The sequence below is a fragment of the Azolla caroliniana genome, unplaced genomic scaffold (genome assembly GCF_043228905.1).
Source record: "Azolla caroliniana isolate FFs.n. ecotype wild unplaced genomic scaffold, voAzoCaro1.0.p SCAF_16, whole genome shotgun sequence".
NCBI lineage: Eukaryota > Viridiplantae > Streptophyta > Polypodiopsida > Salviniales > Salviniaceae > Azolla > Azolla caroliniana.
This window is the reverse complement of record NW_028230451.1, coordinates 14,916,253-14,934,543: the sequence shown is the minus strand read 5'-3', so window position 1 is coordinate 14,934,543 and position 18,291 is coordinate 14,916,253. Positions and strand designations below refer to the sequence as shown.

Sequence of the window (18,291 nt, the reverse complement as noted above, 5' to 3'; positions counted from 1 at the left end):
CAACATAGGAAGAATAAATTACAAAGTGTTAACCATAACCCTTTTACTATTTATCAACTTGTAACTAGTGTAATTTTTCAGGAACAACGGGAGACGATGAATGTGAATACACTTACGCCACTCGGCCTCTCTCTTGAGGAAGCCGATATGCAAAGAACAACCAAACGCCCTCGGATGTCGGGCTTCAAAACAAGTCGACAAAGAGTAGAGAAGATTAAGAAGATAATGGGAACGTGAGCTACGTCGACTAGAAGCTATGGTTGGGGCACCTTTTACATTGGGACCACGGGCCACATCCACATCGAAAACCTTTGACCTCCCGCTTCTCTTCGAGAGACTTGGATGGAAATGAAATTAGCCCTAGTATAACATCATTTTCATTGTAGAAAATGTTTTTTATATAGAACATGTTTGTTATTTAACTTGAACTATTTAGCTTAAAACTCTAATTTTATCTTCTTCTTCTTCTTCTTTTTTACTTTTGATGAATGGGTCAATATCCCATTTTTTGTTGTAAACCATTTGTCTCATGGACCAATTTCGGCCTTAGAAGATGTTAATATCTCTCTCTCTCTCTCTTTGTTTGAAACCCAACTTTCTCACCTCTCTATTATTCTAAATTCTATATTCTTTCTTTCCTTCTTCTTCACATAACTATTTTTGAAGAAAGCTTTGGGTTGGTGGCCACAAGTTTCACTAATTTTTGGAATTACCCCTCATTTTTTCTCTCTTTGTTCGAAACCCAATTTTCTCACCTCTCTATCACTCTATTCTTATTTCACTAGATGTCATTGTGGAATGTAGGGGTTGAACCCATGACCATCGAGTCTCCATTGGGCTACATCCATCTGGGCTCTCTCTCTCTCTCTCTCTCTCTCTCTCTCTCTCTCTGTTTCTCTCTCTATGTCTTAGTAAAAACAAACACAATTTCATTAATTGAATGTAAAACCCCCTTGTTACAAACTTCTTAGTCTTCTTCTCTACCTATCCTACCTACTTGTAGGGAGAGGAACAAATGTCGTGTAAAGCCATTAGAAAACTTGAATGTTCTGCACTCGAGGGAATGATCCCCCACATGCTCTAACATTCAAAAATTCCACATGAGATTGCCTTTTTTTTTTCCATAAAAAATATGCTCCATTGGTATTAAAATTAACAATGCCAAAGGCAATGTACAAATTGTACATAATAGTTTCCACTCCATAAGTATATATCGTAAAAAAAGGGACCAAATAATGATGGCATTTGTTATGGCCTCTAAAAACATCATGTTGCAGCCAACATTGGCTGAATGTGATTCCACATATACTAAAGCTCTTTAGTATACCCATATTCAACCTATAAACAAATTCCTGCGGTCCAAGTGAATACATATCTTGGTGGTAATCATGGCTAGTAGTCTAAAAACTCCATGTTTGCATTTGGTTCCGCATGTACTAAAGTTGTTCACCATCACCTGGTTGTCCAATAGCTGTTCCCGTTCCTTGGCCTTTAATTTTCCCTTGTGAATGTCCTTTTGTACCACTTAGGTAATACAAAACTGCTCTCTCCAATCAAGCCATTGAGGTAATCTGCTACTTCTTGGCCGTAGTCTTCTTCAAGCTGACTTTCCAAGCTCATAAATCTGTCCAACCTCTTGTATCTTTGTCTGTCTTTTCCCATGCAAGATTGAACCTTCCTCGGCTGTTGCCGTTGAAAACACAACACCAAAACAGTCCCTGCAGCACCTGTCACTTTGAAGCAACCATGATAATCTCTACCAACTCAGAACAGCCATACATTGATTAGACCATAATCTCATCACAACCATTCTTCATTTAACCCACATCAGTCATGTCTCCGATTAACGTCATTGCCCAAAAACCCCAAAAATCTGTGATAAGAATAAAATCCGTCTAAAAATTCCTCACCCACTCGTGATGATTGGCTTCGACCCTCCCCACCATCTTCACTCATCCTCACCACAAATATTTCTTCCTTTAGTCGACATCAGCCATCTCACCGATTAACCTGGTTCCAATGTCCACGCATATCCTGTATAATCAACAAAAACTTAGGTTAAAACATGTCCTCACCCACTCCTGCACATTGGCTTCGACCCTCCCCACCATCTTCACTCATCCTTAACACAATAATTCTTCATTCAGTCGACATCAGCCATCTCACCAAATACCACGGTGGCAATGTCCACGCATATCCTGTATTGATCAACACAAAATTAATGTAAACATTTCCTCACCCACTCGTTATAGTCGGCTTCACCCTCCCCACCATCTTCACTCATCCTTAACACAGAAATTCTTCATACAGTCGACATCAGCCATCTCACCAATTAACACGGTGGCAATGTCCACGCATATCCTGTATTGATCAACACAAAAGTAGTGTAAACATTTTCTCACCCACTCGTTATAGTCGGCTTCACCCTCCCCACCATCTTCACTCAACCTTATCACTTTCACACAGAAAATTTCTTCGTTCAATCCACATCAACCGTCTAGCCAATTATCGTCATGACCAATGTCCACGAAAAAACCTATATCAATAACAAAACAGTTAATCTCAAAGTTTCCTCACTCATGATAGACGGCTTCGACCCCCCCGCCATCTTCCCTCATCCTTATCACAAAACAAGAAATTCTTCATTCAGTCCACGTCAGCCCTCTTGCCGATTAACATCTTGCACTGTTGACGAAAAACCTGTATTAAAAACAAAAATTAGTGTAAAAATTCCCCACCCACTCACGATTGTCGACTATGACCCCGCCACCATACCCCATCCTTTTCTCTTACACATTCTTCCTTCTTTCCACATCAGCCCTCTCGTCGATTAGCTTGTTGCCAATGTCCGTGGAAAACCTGTATTTACAACACAAAAACAGTTTACACTTTCCTCACGCACTCATCCTAAACGGCTGTGTTCAATATAAATGGCGCTGGTGGCGGAAACAACCATCGAGGTGGAACATAATTCCACTTTACATCTTCCCCTGTTGCATCCAAAAAAATAGGAATGGTTGACCAGACTCTTCTAAGTCGCTTTCTTTTCCGGTTAGGCCCATTTCCACAACCCTTATAGCTATCATATTCACCTTTAACTATATTTACCAATAATTCCCAGAAAGATTTAACTTGATCCACAACATTAGTATCTTCATCATTATATATTTTAGAACACCTTGCTTTCCAAATAATCCATAAGGCCAACGAGGAAATAAAGTTCCAAACATAACACCTAGAAAAGAACTTGACTCCCTGCAAGGAGCTATTCGTAACGTACACCTGAAAACTTTTCACATGTAAAGTCAATGATGAATTATGATAATGATAAAAAACAGTTTCTTGATCCAACGTACCCCAAAAGATTGTACCCCACGTGAATTTAGTAGCCCTATACTTACGACTTAAAAGCCTAAGAATACGAGCCCAAAAACATTTGGCCGTAACACATTCCCAAAAAGCATGATGTAATGTCTCATATGCCCAGCCACACCTACCACATGATCGATCAGGTATTGTTCCCCTCAATAAAGCTCCTACTGGCAATGCATAATGAATCATTAACCATCGAAAGTGCAATACCTTGTTCATACATTTAAGCGACCAAAGGTGTTTCCAAAACTTCAACATATATGTAGATGAGACATTACCTTCCTCCCAATATTTTTTTCCTGCCGGAATTGACTCTATCTCATTTAACAAAAACTTCCTACCCAGTGACACAGAATATGCAAAAAATGGAAGAACTTTCTCTTGCGTACTATCAGACATTGGTAACTTCCAACCATAATCTAATGGATCCCACTGCAAATCAACAATTGGTCTAGAATTTAAAACCCATATATGAGATGAATACTTAGCAATTAGTGGATTAGGATCTATAAATATCTTTTTTCCCAACCTAGCTATTACTCTCACTGGCAGCTGCCTGGCAGAAGACACAATTGAAGACTCCTCCTCCACTACCAACAACCTACCATTATCGCAAACTTCATAAAAGTAAAGGCTACCATTTTGAGTATACAGACGAGCTCCTATTAGTATATTTAATCTCGAAAACATACCATACCAATTCAAACAATGACCAAAACTCAAAGTTGGTAATGTTACCTGATACACCGTTGACACTTGAGTTATCATAATGTTTGCCCCTCTGAAATTAGACACCTTACTCTTTTGGTCTTGCACTGAAGTCTGCAAGAAAGCAATCCAATCCGCAACCGTACGAGCTGGTCCGTTATCCATTGCAGCCCAAGATAACCTAGGTCGTAAACCTAAGACACATGCCGCTTCATCAGTAAACAAAGGATTCCATAACAACGGCTGACGCATTAATTGATGATATGTTTTTGGTGGCAAAAAAACCAGCGCTCGACGAATACTTTCCCATGCCCTTAGAATGCCATTAAAAAAACTAAAGGACCCAACTGTCGATTTAGACAGCGGAAAATCTGAATTAAAGAACCATCTAAGACTATCACGCCAATTACCACCAACCGATGGTTTTAATTTATATAAATGACACATCCAAAACTTTTTCCATAACTCTTGTCCAGGCAATAAACACCTAACAACATGTTTAACAAGTAATGCTTTACTTTGCATGAAAGGATCAATCAAACCTAAACCTCCTTTATGTTTGGGTTGTATAAGAACCGACCAAGCTACCTTTGCTATAGTATTGTGTACCGTATCATTTCCCCAAATAAAATTCCGTACTAGACGTTGAACTCTAAGCATAATGGACCTAGAAAACAACCATGTAGAGGCTATATACCAAACAGATGATAAAAGCACAGAATTAGCAACAACTACACGTCCAGCTAAGGATAACCTTTCCTTCTTCCAATATATTAGCTTATTTCTTAATCTTACCAATAAGGGCGCAATCATATCATCTACCTTTATTCCTAACCCTACTCTACATCCTAGATACGTAATGGACTGTCCTTTCGGAATCCACGAGAAACCTGTGCTAGGCGCGTTAACTGGAGGGTTTCCCGAAGCCACCCAAAAACCTGATGACTTATCCCAATTGATCACTGCACCCGATGCATCTGCGAAGTCATCCACAGCTTTTTGAACCTGCACCAAATTAAATTGTGAGGCATGAATATAAAGAGCTGTATCATCAGCAAACTCACTATCAACGCTAGCATATGCAAATGGCAATGCTAGACCTTTTATATTAACCTGCTGAGAATTTAAATATACAGAAAACGCTTCAGATACTAATAAAAACAAAAAAGGAGCAAGTGGACATCCTTGTCTTACTGATCTTGAAATAGAGAAACGCCTACCAATATCCCCTGCAAATAAAACCGAACTATGTGCATTACGATATAATGCTGAAACTCCCCGTATCCAATTGTTTGGAAAACCCATCTTAAGCAAAGTCCCCTCCATGAAATTCCAGTCAACTCTGTCATAAGCTTTTTCGAAATCCAGAAATAACACTGCCAACTCTTGATTCTGTCCTTCAGCAAAAGCTACCATCTCCCAAAAAAGAATAATATTATCAAAAATACTTCGCTCTTGTATAAAACCTGTCTGAGAATCATGAATCAGTTCAGAAAGATAAGGTTGTAAACGTTTAGCTAACGTTTTGGCTAATATCTTATAAATAATGTTTAACAAAGTAATTGGCCTCCAATGCCGAAGCTCCTCTAACTGACCACCGGCTTTGGGAATCATATAGATTAAACCATCATTCCATTCTTGGGGCATATATCCCGAATCTAAAACCTGTTGATAAGCTCTAGTTAGTCCCTCACCTATCAAATCCCAATATTGTAAATACCATTGGACACTCAACCCATCCAACCCAGGACAAACATCTTTTGCTAAGGACTTTGCTGCTTTAAAAACCTCTTGAGGACTTAGTGGTTGCAAAAGACGTTCGGAAAGTTGAACAGGCACTTTATGTTGAATTCTGGACCATATAATATCTCTTTTAGCTAAATCGCCAATAGAAAAGGATTGAGCCTTCAACAAATTATCATAATATTCAGAGGCTATTTGCCGCATCTGACTAGCATCATTGGTGAAAGAGCCATCTGGACATTTTAACTGGGAAATCCTAGCCGTAGACTTATGGAAATTATGCATTTTAAAAAACATTTTATTTACTTTATCTCCTGACTCTGCCCATTCAGATGCTATATTATGGTAAGTAAATTCTGCGGAAACCTTTTGTAATTCTAATATTTGGTTTCCTACTTGTATCACCCTAGACCTTATATAAGTCGAATACGGCCTTTTCTCTTGCAAATGTTGTAAGGACCTCAATCCCCTACGAAGTCTTCCTATTTTTGTGAAAGATGAGTGAACTACTTGTTTGGCCTTATAGTGGAAAAATTGTTGTATTTCCCTAATAGCATTTTGAACACTGGATAATGCACAATCCTACGAATAGACATACTTATTCCAAATATTATGTACAATACAAACACAATCTTGTCGCAGAAACACATGATTCGGAATTCGAAACCTAGAAGTTTTATATTGTTCCTGTAGAACTATAATTATACGAAGAGGTGCATGATCAGAAAAGGAAAATGAAGGTAAAATTCCAATGGAGCCTCCTTTGTCCCATATAAACTTATCGGCATAAAATCTATCTAACCTAGACAAATTAGTATGAACCTCACTTCTATTTGATCTGGAGTACTGTAAAGAATCTTGTAGCCTTACAAAGGAAGATACATGCCACACATCCATTAATCCTAAAGCAAAAATCAGTCGTTCCCATTCATATAATTCTGAACCAGCCACTGTTTGTGACGTTCCTCCTACCCTATCACTCACATCCTCTACCATATTAAAATCACCTGCAATTGCCCAATGATCCACAGTGGGTAACTGTGAAATTATGCTTTTCCACAGTATCATTCTATCTTTTGCATTATTCGGAGCATAAATATTCAATAAACCCCACTTCTTCAAACCTATTTGAAAAATTGCATATTGACCTCGACTACAGGACAAGACTCCATAATGTAAAAAATTGAGCAAACAGGTATCGTTTATTGCTATACATAGTCCAGCTTTCATCCTATTAACCCCAAGTGCAGGCACCCAAAGCTGCCTCCATTTACCTGGCAACAAATTTCCATATTTCCGAATCCGTTGTTCATTTAAATGATGTTCTTGAATCAAAAGAACATCAATTCTACCTACCCAAGACTTCTTCAACTGACGACGGAAAACACTCCTTACTTTACCACAATTACTACCTCCTAAACCTCAAACATTCCATGATATAATATTTAACCTATCCATCATTCATATTTTTTCCCCCTATTCTCCTTTCGGCGAGTGCAACATCTCTACCCTTTCTTCCATCCTCTGAGGCTCGTAATTGTCTTCTATTAGACCATATGTCTTTCCCTATCAACTTATGTGACCGCACTGGCATGTGTTTATCTACCCTATCAGTAGACCTATCTACTCCAGTGAAGGCAACTACACAATTCATGTCAACCTCGGCAATGTCTAGCTTACCCACTTCAGTTTGTTGAAAATCAGACAGGCTTAAAGGCTTATCCAAATGTTGTACATGATCAACAACCTGTTGTTTACCCTTATTTAGTTGATTATTAACTTTATTAACCAATTCCAAAGGTTGTACCTGTTCAATGACGTTCTTGGACTTTTGTGCCACCGTAGGTTGTACCATTTTAACATTACTCGCATCCTTTTCCACCTCCTTCAAAATTATGTCTTGCGACTTTTGTTCCACCCGCTCCTCTTTTGTGAAGTTTGGAATGACAAACCCCATCTCCTTTGTATTAATCCCCGCGTCTTTTTCCACCTCCTGCAAAGACTGATACGGATTAGCTTCAAGTACTAACATTGGATTAACCGTCGTCTTAGACGGTTTAAAAACATGTTTATTAGAAACTGTAAACCAGCCATCATAATTAACATCTGGTCGATTCGGTGGTTGGGCCTCCTTGTACGTACGACGCTTCTGACAATCTCGACCTAAATGACCAAATTGACGACACAAAAAACATTGATCAGGCAGTCCTTGATAATATACGTTTTGCACAACCGGTGGTTTGTTTAAAAGTAAATTTGGTAAGGATATAGTTGCCGGTAGACGAACGGATCTTGGTGCGATCAACCTAACAGCTGGTACCCCTCCCATTCTATCTGTCCCATGTGCCTGTCCATCACGCGTGGCAATCACCTTACCTAGCAAGGCCCCAATGCAAGGCAATACATTCCTCCACTCCTTCCTCAAACCGGGAAATATTGCGGTGAAAACCATGCTAGCCTCTTGATCCTGCAATATGTCATCTATTTTAACATTGTGCGACCATTTATGAAAGGATACCCACGCACCTTCGACTCCTGCCTCCTTAATCATTAATAGCTTGTTAACGGACTCCTCAGTCGCGAATTCCACATGATAACATCCGCGAGACATGAATTGAATGTCGAGAATGCTATCCGCTTCCTCCGAGAAAGCAGTGTACAATGTATGACGGAGTTCCGATCTATTCATTCGCGAGCCCTGAACCTGCACGACCAATGAAAAAACTTCCAATCTACTTACCTCAGCCAAAACAGTAGCCCTATCCTCCTCTGACAATGCAAGGCCGACTGACTCATCACACAGATGAGGCGAAAGTTGGGGGGGTGCACCGGACTCCCCTGCTCGCGTATAAGGTCCAGCTATCATGAGATTGCCTTTCAATTCCTTCACATAGGTTTTCACCTCATGTCTGTTATCAAACAAGAAAGCATTATGCATATTCCAATTGCCTACAGTCCCCAATATCGTAAAAATCGGAACAAATATCTTCAACTCATCATTTAGACCATAGTACGTAAAATTCGTGTTCGTCTAGCATAACATTTGTTTTCCTATATTGGAAAACGAATGCAAATGTTATTCAAACATTCTTGTGTTTTTTTTTTGTTTTTTCCCCTTTTTTAAGTATTTTTTTGTTTTTTTCCTTTTTTTAGGTTTATTTACCTCATAATAAATAGTTAATCCAAAAGTATGGTATTTACCATTCTTTGAGTGTGTTTACCATACTCAAATGATTGAAACATTCACGAAAGTGAATGCGAATGCGAATGCACGTACGATACGTATGGTTCATACTATGATTTAGACTATGAACATACTAGGCAAAAACCCATTGTTGAGGCCTCAAATAACAACGGGTTAAATTTTGCCAAATATCATATAAGTACTTCTAAAATTATACATGATATTGAACATTTAATGAACCTATGTGTATTGTCCTCCGATGGAATGGTGTGAAAGAAACACCTGCTAAATCCTAGTTCCTATAGTCTTTTTAAGCCTAAACCTAATGGTATCCCACCAATCAGACTCTCCATATGAATATCTTTGTATGAAATGCAAATGCAAATGCAAACTACGTTGCAATATTTGCCGCCACCTTGCATTTGACTCACACACATTCCACACCTTTTATGTTTTAGGTCATGGCCAACATAATGATACCATTTTGTGATGATACTAAATACTTGTAGTGTGTTTGTAACAAGTGAGTACTATTATTCTTCAACTACCAATCTACCCAATACACACCATTTATTTTCATCAAAAATCATGCGACAATGGTATATCTTCTAATTTCCCCCAAATAAATCCATAATTTGTGAGAATACAAAACCATCGTTTAGCATCTTCAAATTCCTATAACCTTTGAGATTCATTATCAACCATATCTCCCAAGTCTACAACACCCAACCGAAATAATCCTCTCTCTCTCTCTCTAGAATCCAAGGAAGGACAAGAGTTCAACCATGACACGACAAATCATTAACAAAGAACTCATCACTCAACTTTATTTAGCTCCATAACTCTTCATGCTATGCATTGATGATGGATTATACAAATAGGACTATGGTATTGAATATCCCCTAAATTTGATGAATGCATTTGTCTTGTCAACCCTCTTCTTGAACTTGTCATCTCCCAAGTTGTCCTCGCTATGTATGCTATGTGATGATTTTATTGGCCATCCAACAAGTATGAAATTGCCAAATAGCCATTGACAAACAAATGAATATATCATTAAAGTTGTAATGACAAGATAGCAACCCACCAAGACCTATATAAAAGCACCTAAAGGGCAAATGATTGTAACCACCACCTTGAAAATAGGAAATTTTCATCACCTAAACCTAAAATTATGTTTATTGTTTAATAGATCTCTTGTATCTCTTGCAATGTTACTCGTGGAATCCTAACCCTTCTCCTAGAGTACATGTGAAGTAGGGGCCTCTCATTAACCTCTCAAGTTAATAGACGGTTTTTGTAGTAGTCAAATAGTAGATAGTCCTCAAGAACACAGAATCTGACTTACTTCAACCAAACCTCATGGCATTATCAAAGAAAGACCAGCAGCAGATTCAATCCATGCAGTCATAACTGCAAGCTTTAATGATAAATGACATTTGCTGGGAGAAATGCAAAATAAAATAGCATACTAATACTACAAGGCAAAACCCAAATAAAACAATTTGACTGATTGGTTCAAGACTCCATAGCTAGCTTCTTACAAAGCTCCAATGGTGGCGAACAAAACTTAATGAAAAGCAGGTTTAATGATGCATAATGATATGAGGGATTTTAATTCGATAAGTTTTTTGAAGCCTCTACAAGGTTAGAAGGCATTGTGCTTTAAAAGAAAACTGTTTGATAGAAGATGAACAAGAAACCACAATAATCCAAGCCATAAAATAACTCTGTTTTCACAGTACCTATTAGAAGAATGTTTGATTCTACTGAATTCCATTCATGCAACTATCCACTTTGTCCTCACCCATCAAAAATGCATGAATTATTGGCAACAAGAAACTGACAACAATAAACATATCATGTTTTTAATCGTACAGAATGAGGTTGACGATTGTTCAACCAGAGCAATTTTTTTGATGACACTGATTCACCACCAGCATCAACAACAGTAACTATAATAACCTCCCCTTCATGTGCTTTATACATTTTCTCCCCAGAGAAACTCAAATAAAAACTCCTCTTTTGATCTTTTCCCACAAATTTGCACCTTTACAGCCGAAGTTCTACTACACTCTGTTGCCGTGTGCATAGAAGGTAAACAGGAAAAAAGGGAAAGAAACCCTTCTTAAAATGATGGAAAAAATGGCATTATGTATACACGGTAAAAAGAACTCAAAAGGGAAGCTGTACATAACTCTTCATCATAGGGAAGCATACAGAATAGGTTACATATGGATATATAGCATCCAATAATACCACCATCATGATTCACATAAGCATGCATAGAAACACAAAACATTTCGTTCTATTCTGATTCATCATCGTCTGAAGACTTGATTCCAGAAGCTTGTCCCCCACTACCACCCCTGTAGTCTGCCATCTCTTGGCTATACCGTACCTTATCGGCTTTTGCTTGAGTGTCATATTGCCGTTTCTCTTCCTCTGTAAAGAAATGCATACCAAGAAAACAAATTTACAAGATAAATCATACAGATTTTTTGGGTGTTTTTATCAAGAAACATATAAAACTATTTTATATTGAGAAACCTTAGACCAAATTTGGGGGGTTATTTTTACCAAGAAACATATAAAAAACATGTACTTTTTTCACGACACAAACATCGAACAAAAAACACCAACACTCTTATTTTCCACAAACACATACAAATATATATAAGGAGATGTAGGTTAAGAGAGAGAATAAATGAAAACAAAATACATATTTAACGCCTGTAAACCAAAAGAAACCCTATAAAGTTAGTTTGAATAAAAACATATGTAAGAGTTACTTCTTTCCTGGAAATTACAAAGAAACTTTGAGATGTAGAATTAAGGGAAAGAATGAAACCAATGACAAAATAAACAAAAGATATATTTCACATATATAAAACACAAAGAAATCGAACTTTTACTAAGCACTTTACCTGTCAATTTCTTCCATCTCTCCCCTAGAACCCGTCCAACATCCTTAAACGCCAATCCTGGATTTGTTTTCTTCAAAACCTACACCACAACCAAAAGAGAGGATTGAACAAAAGAGTCAAAATAAACTTAAATTGCAACACCTACCATGTATTCGAAAATATTGCAAAAATGAGAACTTCAGAAATGAAAGGTGGTAAACCCTACCATGTATTCGAAAATATTGCAAAAATGAGAACTTCGGAAATGAAAGGTGGTAAAATCTATATATAAGCAAATTTAAAACGAGACAATATGCAAAATTTAAAGGTCTATTATTCAGCTGAAAGTTTAAGGACCTCAGGCTTCAATTTTTTTATGCATGCAGGAAAGGGTTCCTCTAGCTAAAATGCTGGTTATTAAATTCTTGCACTCATGCAATGGAAATATTTAGTTAAAGGAACAAAATCTGCAAGAAATATATACCCTCTTTGGCTACATTCCTAAGCTTATGTTATATTTTTCTCACAACTTATATCATCGGGCGAAAAGACTGATTGTAAAAACATTTTCCTCCAAACTTCTCTTACAGAATGTTTGTAACAAGAAGACGCCCTCAATAAATGGCAGTCATAATTTTCAACTTGTTGAAAATATTTACCCAGCAAAGAAGAATCCAATAAATATGTATCTTCTCTTCTAAATTCCTCTAGATTTATGATACTTATTAGTTTCGTATCTTATGCATGAAAGGAAACTCAACAATTGGAAATATACATATATACCTTTTCTTTAAAATTTATATACAATTTATGGTACTCTCATAACTTCCCACTTACTTTTCCCCCAACAAATGGAAAATTTTAAGAAAATTTTGGGGTAAATAATAATTTCATCTCGGCAGGTCCTTCCATTTCCTTACCTCTCTCTCAGATTGGGAGAAATACATAAAGGATGACATAGCTCTTTTTGGTGCATTAGGATCCTTCTTCCGTCTCTTCTTCTTCTTGCCATCCTCACCTTCATCCTCTCTTTTTTTCTTCTTTCCGAATGCAACCTTGGGAGCAGAAGGCTCTTTTTTCTTCTCTTTCATAGGCTTCTAAAATGAAAACGCAATAAATTTCGAAAGAAACAAAAAGTTAACCAAAGAGAAACTTCACTTGATAACAAGAATTCTTACTCACCTCTCCACCTTCATCCTCACTAGCATCTGAACCTTCATCCCCGGATGATTCATCTGTGGGAGAGCCTGCATCATCTTTCTCTGCAACAAAATCTTCATCCTGCCATTGATAACCAACATCAATTAATATTCAAAACCATGCGAAGGCACCCTTAGCTCTACAAAAAAACAAATAAAAATATAAAACATTCTTATTTATGATGACACACAAACCTCCTCATCACTGTCACCTCCAACACCATCCCGTGCATTCCTGATTCTTTCGAGGTGAGGATCAAGTGTCTCATCATCTGATCCTTCCAAGGCAGCAGCAACTCCACTTGGACCTTGCATCTCTCCTAAATTTAAAATCTTCAAGTTCTTTGAGCTACACAATTAAACAAGAAAATACAATCATTCATGAGTTTTTAGGAGGAAAGAAAGAAAGATATTTTATGCCAACTTATATGAAAGCTAAAGCAGCCTATGAGACAAAAGCAAATGTGCATGGCACTTACTTAATGAAATCAAAGAGATTGTGATATTCATTGCGCTGAATGTTACGAAACTGATGCTCTTGCTCACTTCTAAGACGAATGATCAAGTCAAAATAGTGAGAAGACATGCCACTTGCACCACCTGCCCCATGTCTCTCAAATTCAACATAGTCGATCTGCAGCACATACACCCACTTTCAGATAAGAAACTCCTCTCTCAACACACATGCATTTACAAATCCTCTGACATATATGCATAGAAGGTATTCTAAAACATTTATAAGTTCTACACAAGATATTAAATGCAAAACTCCTATATGTGTCAACTTACGCATACATATATACCCATAACACTGTGTTTGTGCATGTGCTGTTCTATGCAAACATATGGTGCAAGTTGTGATGACAACCTTGTAATGTATATATGAGTTTCACATATTTTTAACTTGCATACCCAATTTTTTTATAACTAAACAAAAATAATGGCCATATGCGTATTGCATGACAAATTCATAGCCAAAGCACTTGTAAGTTGATCACGTGATCTAATGCTCATACATTCACAATACAGAACTCAATTTTATTATAAGCGATGCAGAACCTAGATTTCAACTTTAGGTAGATGTTAACAAAATAAACCACTTTTTCACAACAAACCTCATCATGAAGTATAAGTGTGGGTGGCTTTGGGAGAAAGAAAAACCCTTTCTCCAATGGATACAAAACTCCATCTTCAGCTTTGAGGGATGACCTAACAGCATACCCATCTTGACTACTCCTGAATTTGCCAGGACGAGTAACCTTTGCTCCAGAAAGGGCATTCAATATTTGAGCAAAAACCTCAAATGCCAACCCCTGCCACATAAATGTTATTAATAATATTGATGCTTACAGTTTAAATTACCATTCACTGAAACATGATATAATACACTACCTTATATGATGCTCGAAGCCGATCCTTGTACTTTGAGTTAAGCAGATCTTCACTTATTGTTAGGTCACACTCAATAGTCTCTTCCGTAGGAAACTGTTATAGCATGAAACCAGGCAATATAAAGAAACTCCCTTGGTAGTAATGTATGCCTCAAACTAAATGCTCATTATGGGATGTAACATACATAATTACCTGAAGCACTATGTGTGGATAAAATGTTTGTCCCTTACGAATTGGTGGATCTAATGTGATAACCACAAAGGTATGTGGTTGATGTGACTGCAATACAAGAAGAAAGTCATTTTACTGAGAGATACACATGGACCAAATTTCAAGATCTGAGAAACAAGTTGATAGATAAACAAAACAAATATAGCAAACTTGAGTTTTGTTTTCAAAATAGGTACAAGATATATGATTCCTTCATTTTCCAAATTTCTTAAAGGTTGCCATAACCTTACAAGCATTGGGGCAATATCTACCTTTGGCAATACAAAGAGTCGAACAACACTGCTATATTGAATTTTGAAATCATTAGCTTGTCCCTGCATACGCAGAAAAGAAAAGTGTAGTTCAACACTATACCGACCCCTGCAAAACAAAAAGAGTCCTTTAAGTTCTATCTCAAAAAGAAATACATACAAATGCTTAAGTGTATGACACATACACACACATCTATGAATATATACATACATACATCCACATGATATGCATGATGACATCATACATGTGCAGAATAGCATGCAGCAAAGAATAAAATACCATTTGGATTACCTAGGGGTCAAAATAGTCACTTCCTTGAACAATGCCACAGCTTCTGCAGTTGAAGATCCTACATCTGCCATTGATAGGATTTTTTCATGGAACACCTAACAAACAGGATTAAAAGAAATGTGGTAATAAGAAGCAAAATAAAATATCTGTGGGTGAACTGCTCTAAATTTACGAAACCGCGCATCAAAATATATAACATATTGACCATGAACAAATTGCATTACCTGGGCAGGAGGATTATTCTCGTCCCCTAGAAAGCTGGTATTGGTATTAGGTACATGGAAGCTCATTTCCATTAAGCAATCTTTCTGGTAAGAGACAAAAATACAGTTCCTTTAAGATTCCCCAACTTAGTCATAATTATTAAGTCCAACTAGACTGTCTTTTTTTCTATACAAACCTCATTTGCACCAGCAGTATCATCCACATGAAACTCCAACAAGACATCATTTTTACCCTGTAGTTGTGACTGTGAAACATCGGCAAGAGATACTTCGAATGCTTGTTTTCCATCAACTGCAAATGATAGCATATTTCCTGTCCATTTCCCGACATCGAATTAACATTTAGAAAAGAGCTGTTGTCATCCCTTATATACATACATACATATATCATGTGCCTTCTATAAACATTCAGAAAACTTTAAGTCATTAGATATCATAGGAACCTCATCCAACATACCATCTAAGTCAGCATCACCCCAATTTCTTCCACTCACTGATAATGGTTTATCTTGTGGTGTAACACCCATGTTCGTAGACATGAAACCCGATAAACTCAAAATATCCTACAATAGAGTAATCAATATAGTAATTTGACAAGGAGTGGTGATGCCATCAAAGCAAAAAGATTCGAAAATATATTCAACTTATACTTGCTCTTTGAAGCCATTAAATTTGACATTTGAACCCGCTTTCAACCGCACTCCCAACTGATAGCCTCTTGGTATTCGCATCCAGCTCAGACTAGACACATCTCTTTGAGAGACCTCTACAACCTTACCACCACCGGATTTTTTCCATAGAAATCCACCTGGGTGTATCTTCAATTGGCCCATGTTCTGTTATATATCCACCAAATATGTAAATGTCCTCTAACTACAGTAAATCTCAAACCCCAAAAAACATCACATAAAGATTTTAGACCATAAAGTTGAAAGCTTCATGTTGTACTTAATGCAAGAGATTTCTTGGATTGCTTATAGAAACTGAAGGTTTCTCAAAGGTTCTTCAATTGGCCCACAATATGCAATTAGCCAAATAAAAGATGTAAGGGCTCAAAATAAACGAACATTCTACGCTCAAAGCCAAACATTTAAATATTAAAAATCATTTATCAAATGCTTGAAAACCCCGTTTTGAGCTTAGAACAAGAGATACTTTGGATTTTTGGCATGAAAGTTCAAGTCTTCTCAATCATTTATTTGTAAAATGAAGTTGATGAAATATCACGGATGCAAAAAGATGTAATTAATAGAAGAACATATACAAGCACATTAAGTATGTATTATGTACAATGTAGGATAATTATGTAGTATCGAGGATGTATGTCACAATTTTGAAACTTCATTGGTGCAAGCCTTTTAAAAGAAAATAGAGCAAGACTCTTAGAATATCAGAATTAAAAAACTGAAAGAAATATCAATATGTTATAATCCTCGGTTGGGAATCAAGAAAATAAAGGCGAATTTTGGATGACATACTACTGAGAAAAATGAACTAAGAAACAGAGCTTGAAAATGTAGAAAAAATATATATTATATGACAAACAGCGCTGGAATTTGAAACAACAACAAAATCTTGATTAAAAAAAGGAATTGGACATGAAATTAAGCTCTAGATTACAAAGATTTGTTGAGATACAAATCAGAGCTTTGGAGAAAAAAAAAAACTTAAAAAGAACTAAAATTGGAGCTCCTATGTATTTGACAAAGACTCTAAAATGACTAAAGGCAGAGGTCCTAGAACTTAAACAAAACAAAAAATACCTAGAAGAACAAAAAAACAGATCTTCTAGGTGTTTGAAGATAAAAAAAAACCTAAAAGAAATTAAAAATCAAAGACTTCCAGGGGACGTACCATTCCTCCTCGGCCACCGAGCATGATGTTCCCAAACAGACGAACGTTATCAGACGCCATGGGGCTCTGTGTGTGTTTCGGGGTGGAGTAATCTCTGTCTATCTATGTATTTATTTACGTAACAAAAACCCTAAAGAGAGGATCAGAAACAGAAAAACAGAGGCAGGTGGGCAGGAAGCTGAAAATTGGAGAAGGAGCGATGGAGGGGGAGGAGCTTCCCGCGCTCTCCAAATTTAGTATATACGTACGTGTATGTATGTATGTATACGTATTCGTATATACGGTCTCCATAAGAAATATGTATGTATGTATGTATGTATGTGCTTCTCTCTTCTCTAGAGTTCCAAAAGCTAATGTTATATGCCATTATGATGAACTGAGGTAACGTTATGTCTTGTTAAGTGTTGTCTCGCTCGCAGTTCCAATAGCGACTCGATCTACTTTTTGTGATGATTGGATGCTCGAAGCTGCTCTAGAGAAGAAGTATGCAACTATGGGCGGCCAATGATGTTTATCGTGATAAACTGACAATGCCCAATTTGTAATATCATTACACGATGCAGACAAAAGTATAGCATCCGAACCAATGCTTGCAAGGGCTGACAAACACCATAAAAACATGAACGTATATCACAACTAGAGTTTGTAAACGAGTATTTGATGGATGATCTAATGCGGCAACAAGAATAAAGGATAGGCAACCTAGGGCTAAGCCCAATTTGACACTTTGACACCATGTGCATAAATCTTAAGCACAGATTGCGATGTGGATAAGCACATTGAGATGTAATTGTACAAGTGAAGAATTCAGGAGCTTTAAGAAACTTACAGGTATTGAGGAACCTTGTTCTCTGATGTTGTGGAGGAAAATGAGAATGACGAAAAAGAATGCATTAAATGAGGATGTGCATGACGTGGAAGTTGATGCTAATGTG

General features: G+C 37.1%; 2 protein-coding genes across 5 annotated transcripts; both read right to left on the bottom strand.

Annotated features, from left to right (window-relative positions):
* Positions 1-1,179: 1,179 nt before the first annotated feature.
* LOC147854051 (uncharacterized) lies at positions 1,180-4,927 on the bottom strand. Of its 3 annotated transcripts, XM_087332155.1 has the most exons (3): positions 2,403-4,927; positions 1,911-2,034; positions 1,180-1,727 (listed from the first exon to the last, which is right to left on the bottom strand). In XM_087332155.1, the coding sequence occupies exon 1, from the start codon at positions 4,891-4,893 to the stop codon at positions 2,908-2,910; it is 1,986 nt and encodes a 661-aa protein (XP_087188281.1). In that variant the 5' UTR covers positions 4,894-4,927; the 3' UTR covers positions 1,180-1,727; positions 1,911-2,034; positions 2,403-2,907. The 3 variants fall into 3 exon arrangements, 2 of the variants coding, with proteins under 2 accessions (XP_087188281.1, XP_087188280.1); XR_015531168.1 differs by lacking the exon at positions 2,403-4,927 and adding an exon at positions 2,240-2,392 and having other exon boundaries at positions 1,180-2,034; XM_087332154.1 differs by having other exon boundaries at positions 1,180-2,034.
* Positions 4,928-11,105: 6,178 nt separating this feature from the next.
* LOC147854050 (FACT complex subunit SSRP1-like) lies at positions 11,106-17,476 on the bottom strand. 2 transcript variants are annotated; one of them, XM_087332514.1, is made up of 16 exons: positions 17,357-17,476; positions 16,153-16,338; positions 15,960-16,065; positions 15,679-15,815; positions 15,503-15,586; positions 15,279-15,373; positions 14,987-15,095; positions 14,697-14,783; positions 14,505-14,597; positions 14,228-14,425; positions 13,592-13,746; positions 13,308-13,461; positions 13,096-13,194; positions 12,834-13,010; positions 11,935-12,013; positions 11,106-11,452 (listed from the first exon to the last, which is right to left on the bottom strand). In XM_087332514.1, exons 1-16 carry the CDS (start codon positions 17,414-17,416, stop codon positions 11,316-11,318), a joined length of 1,956 nt encoding a protein of 651 aa, XP_087188640.1. In that variant the 5' UTR covers positions 17,417-17,476; the 3' UTR covers positions 11,106-11,315. The 2 variants fall into 2 exon arrangements, with proteins under 2 accessions (XP_087188640.1, XP_087188641.1); XM_087332515.1 differs by having other exon boundaries at positions 12,834-13,007.
* Positions 17,477-18,291: the final 815 nt, after the last annotated feature.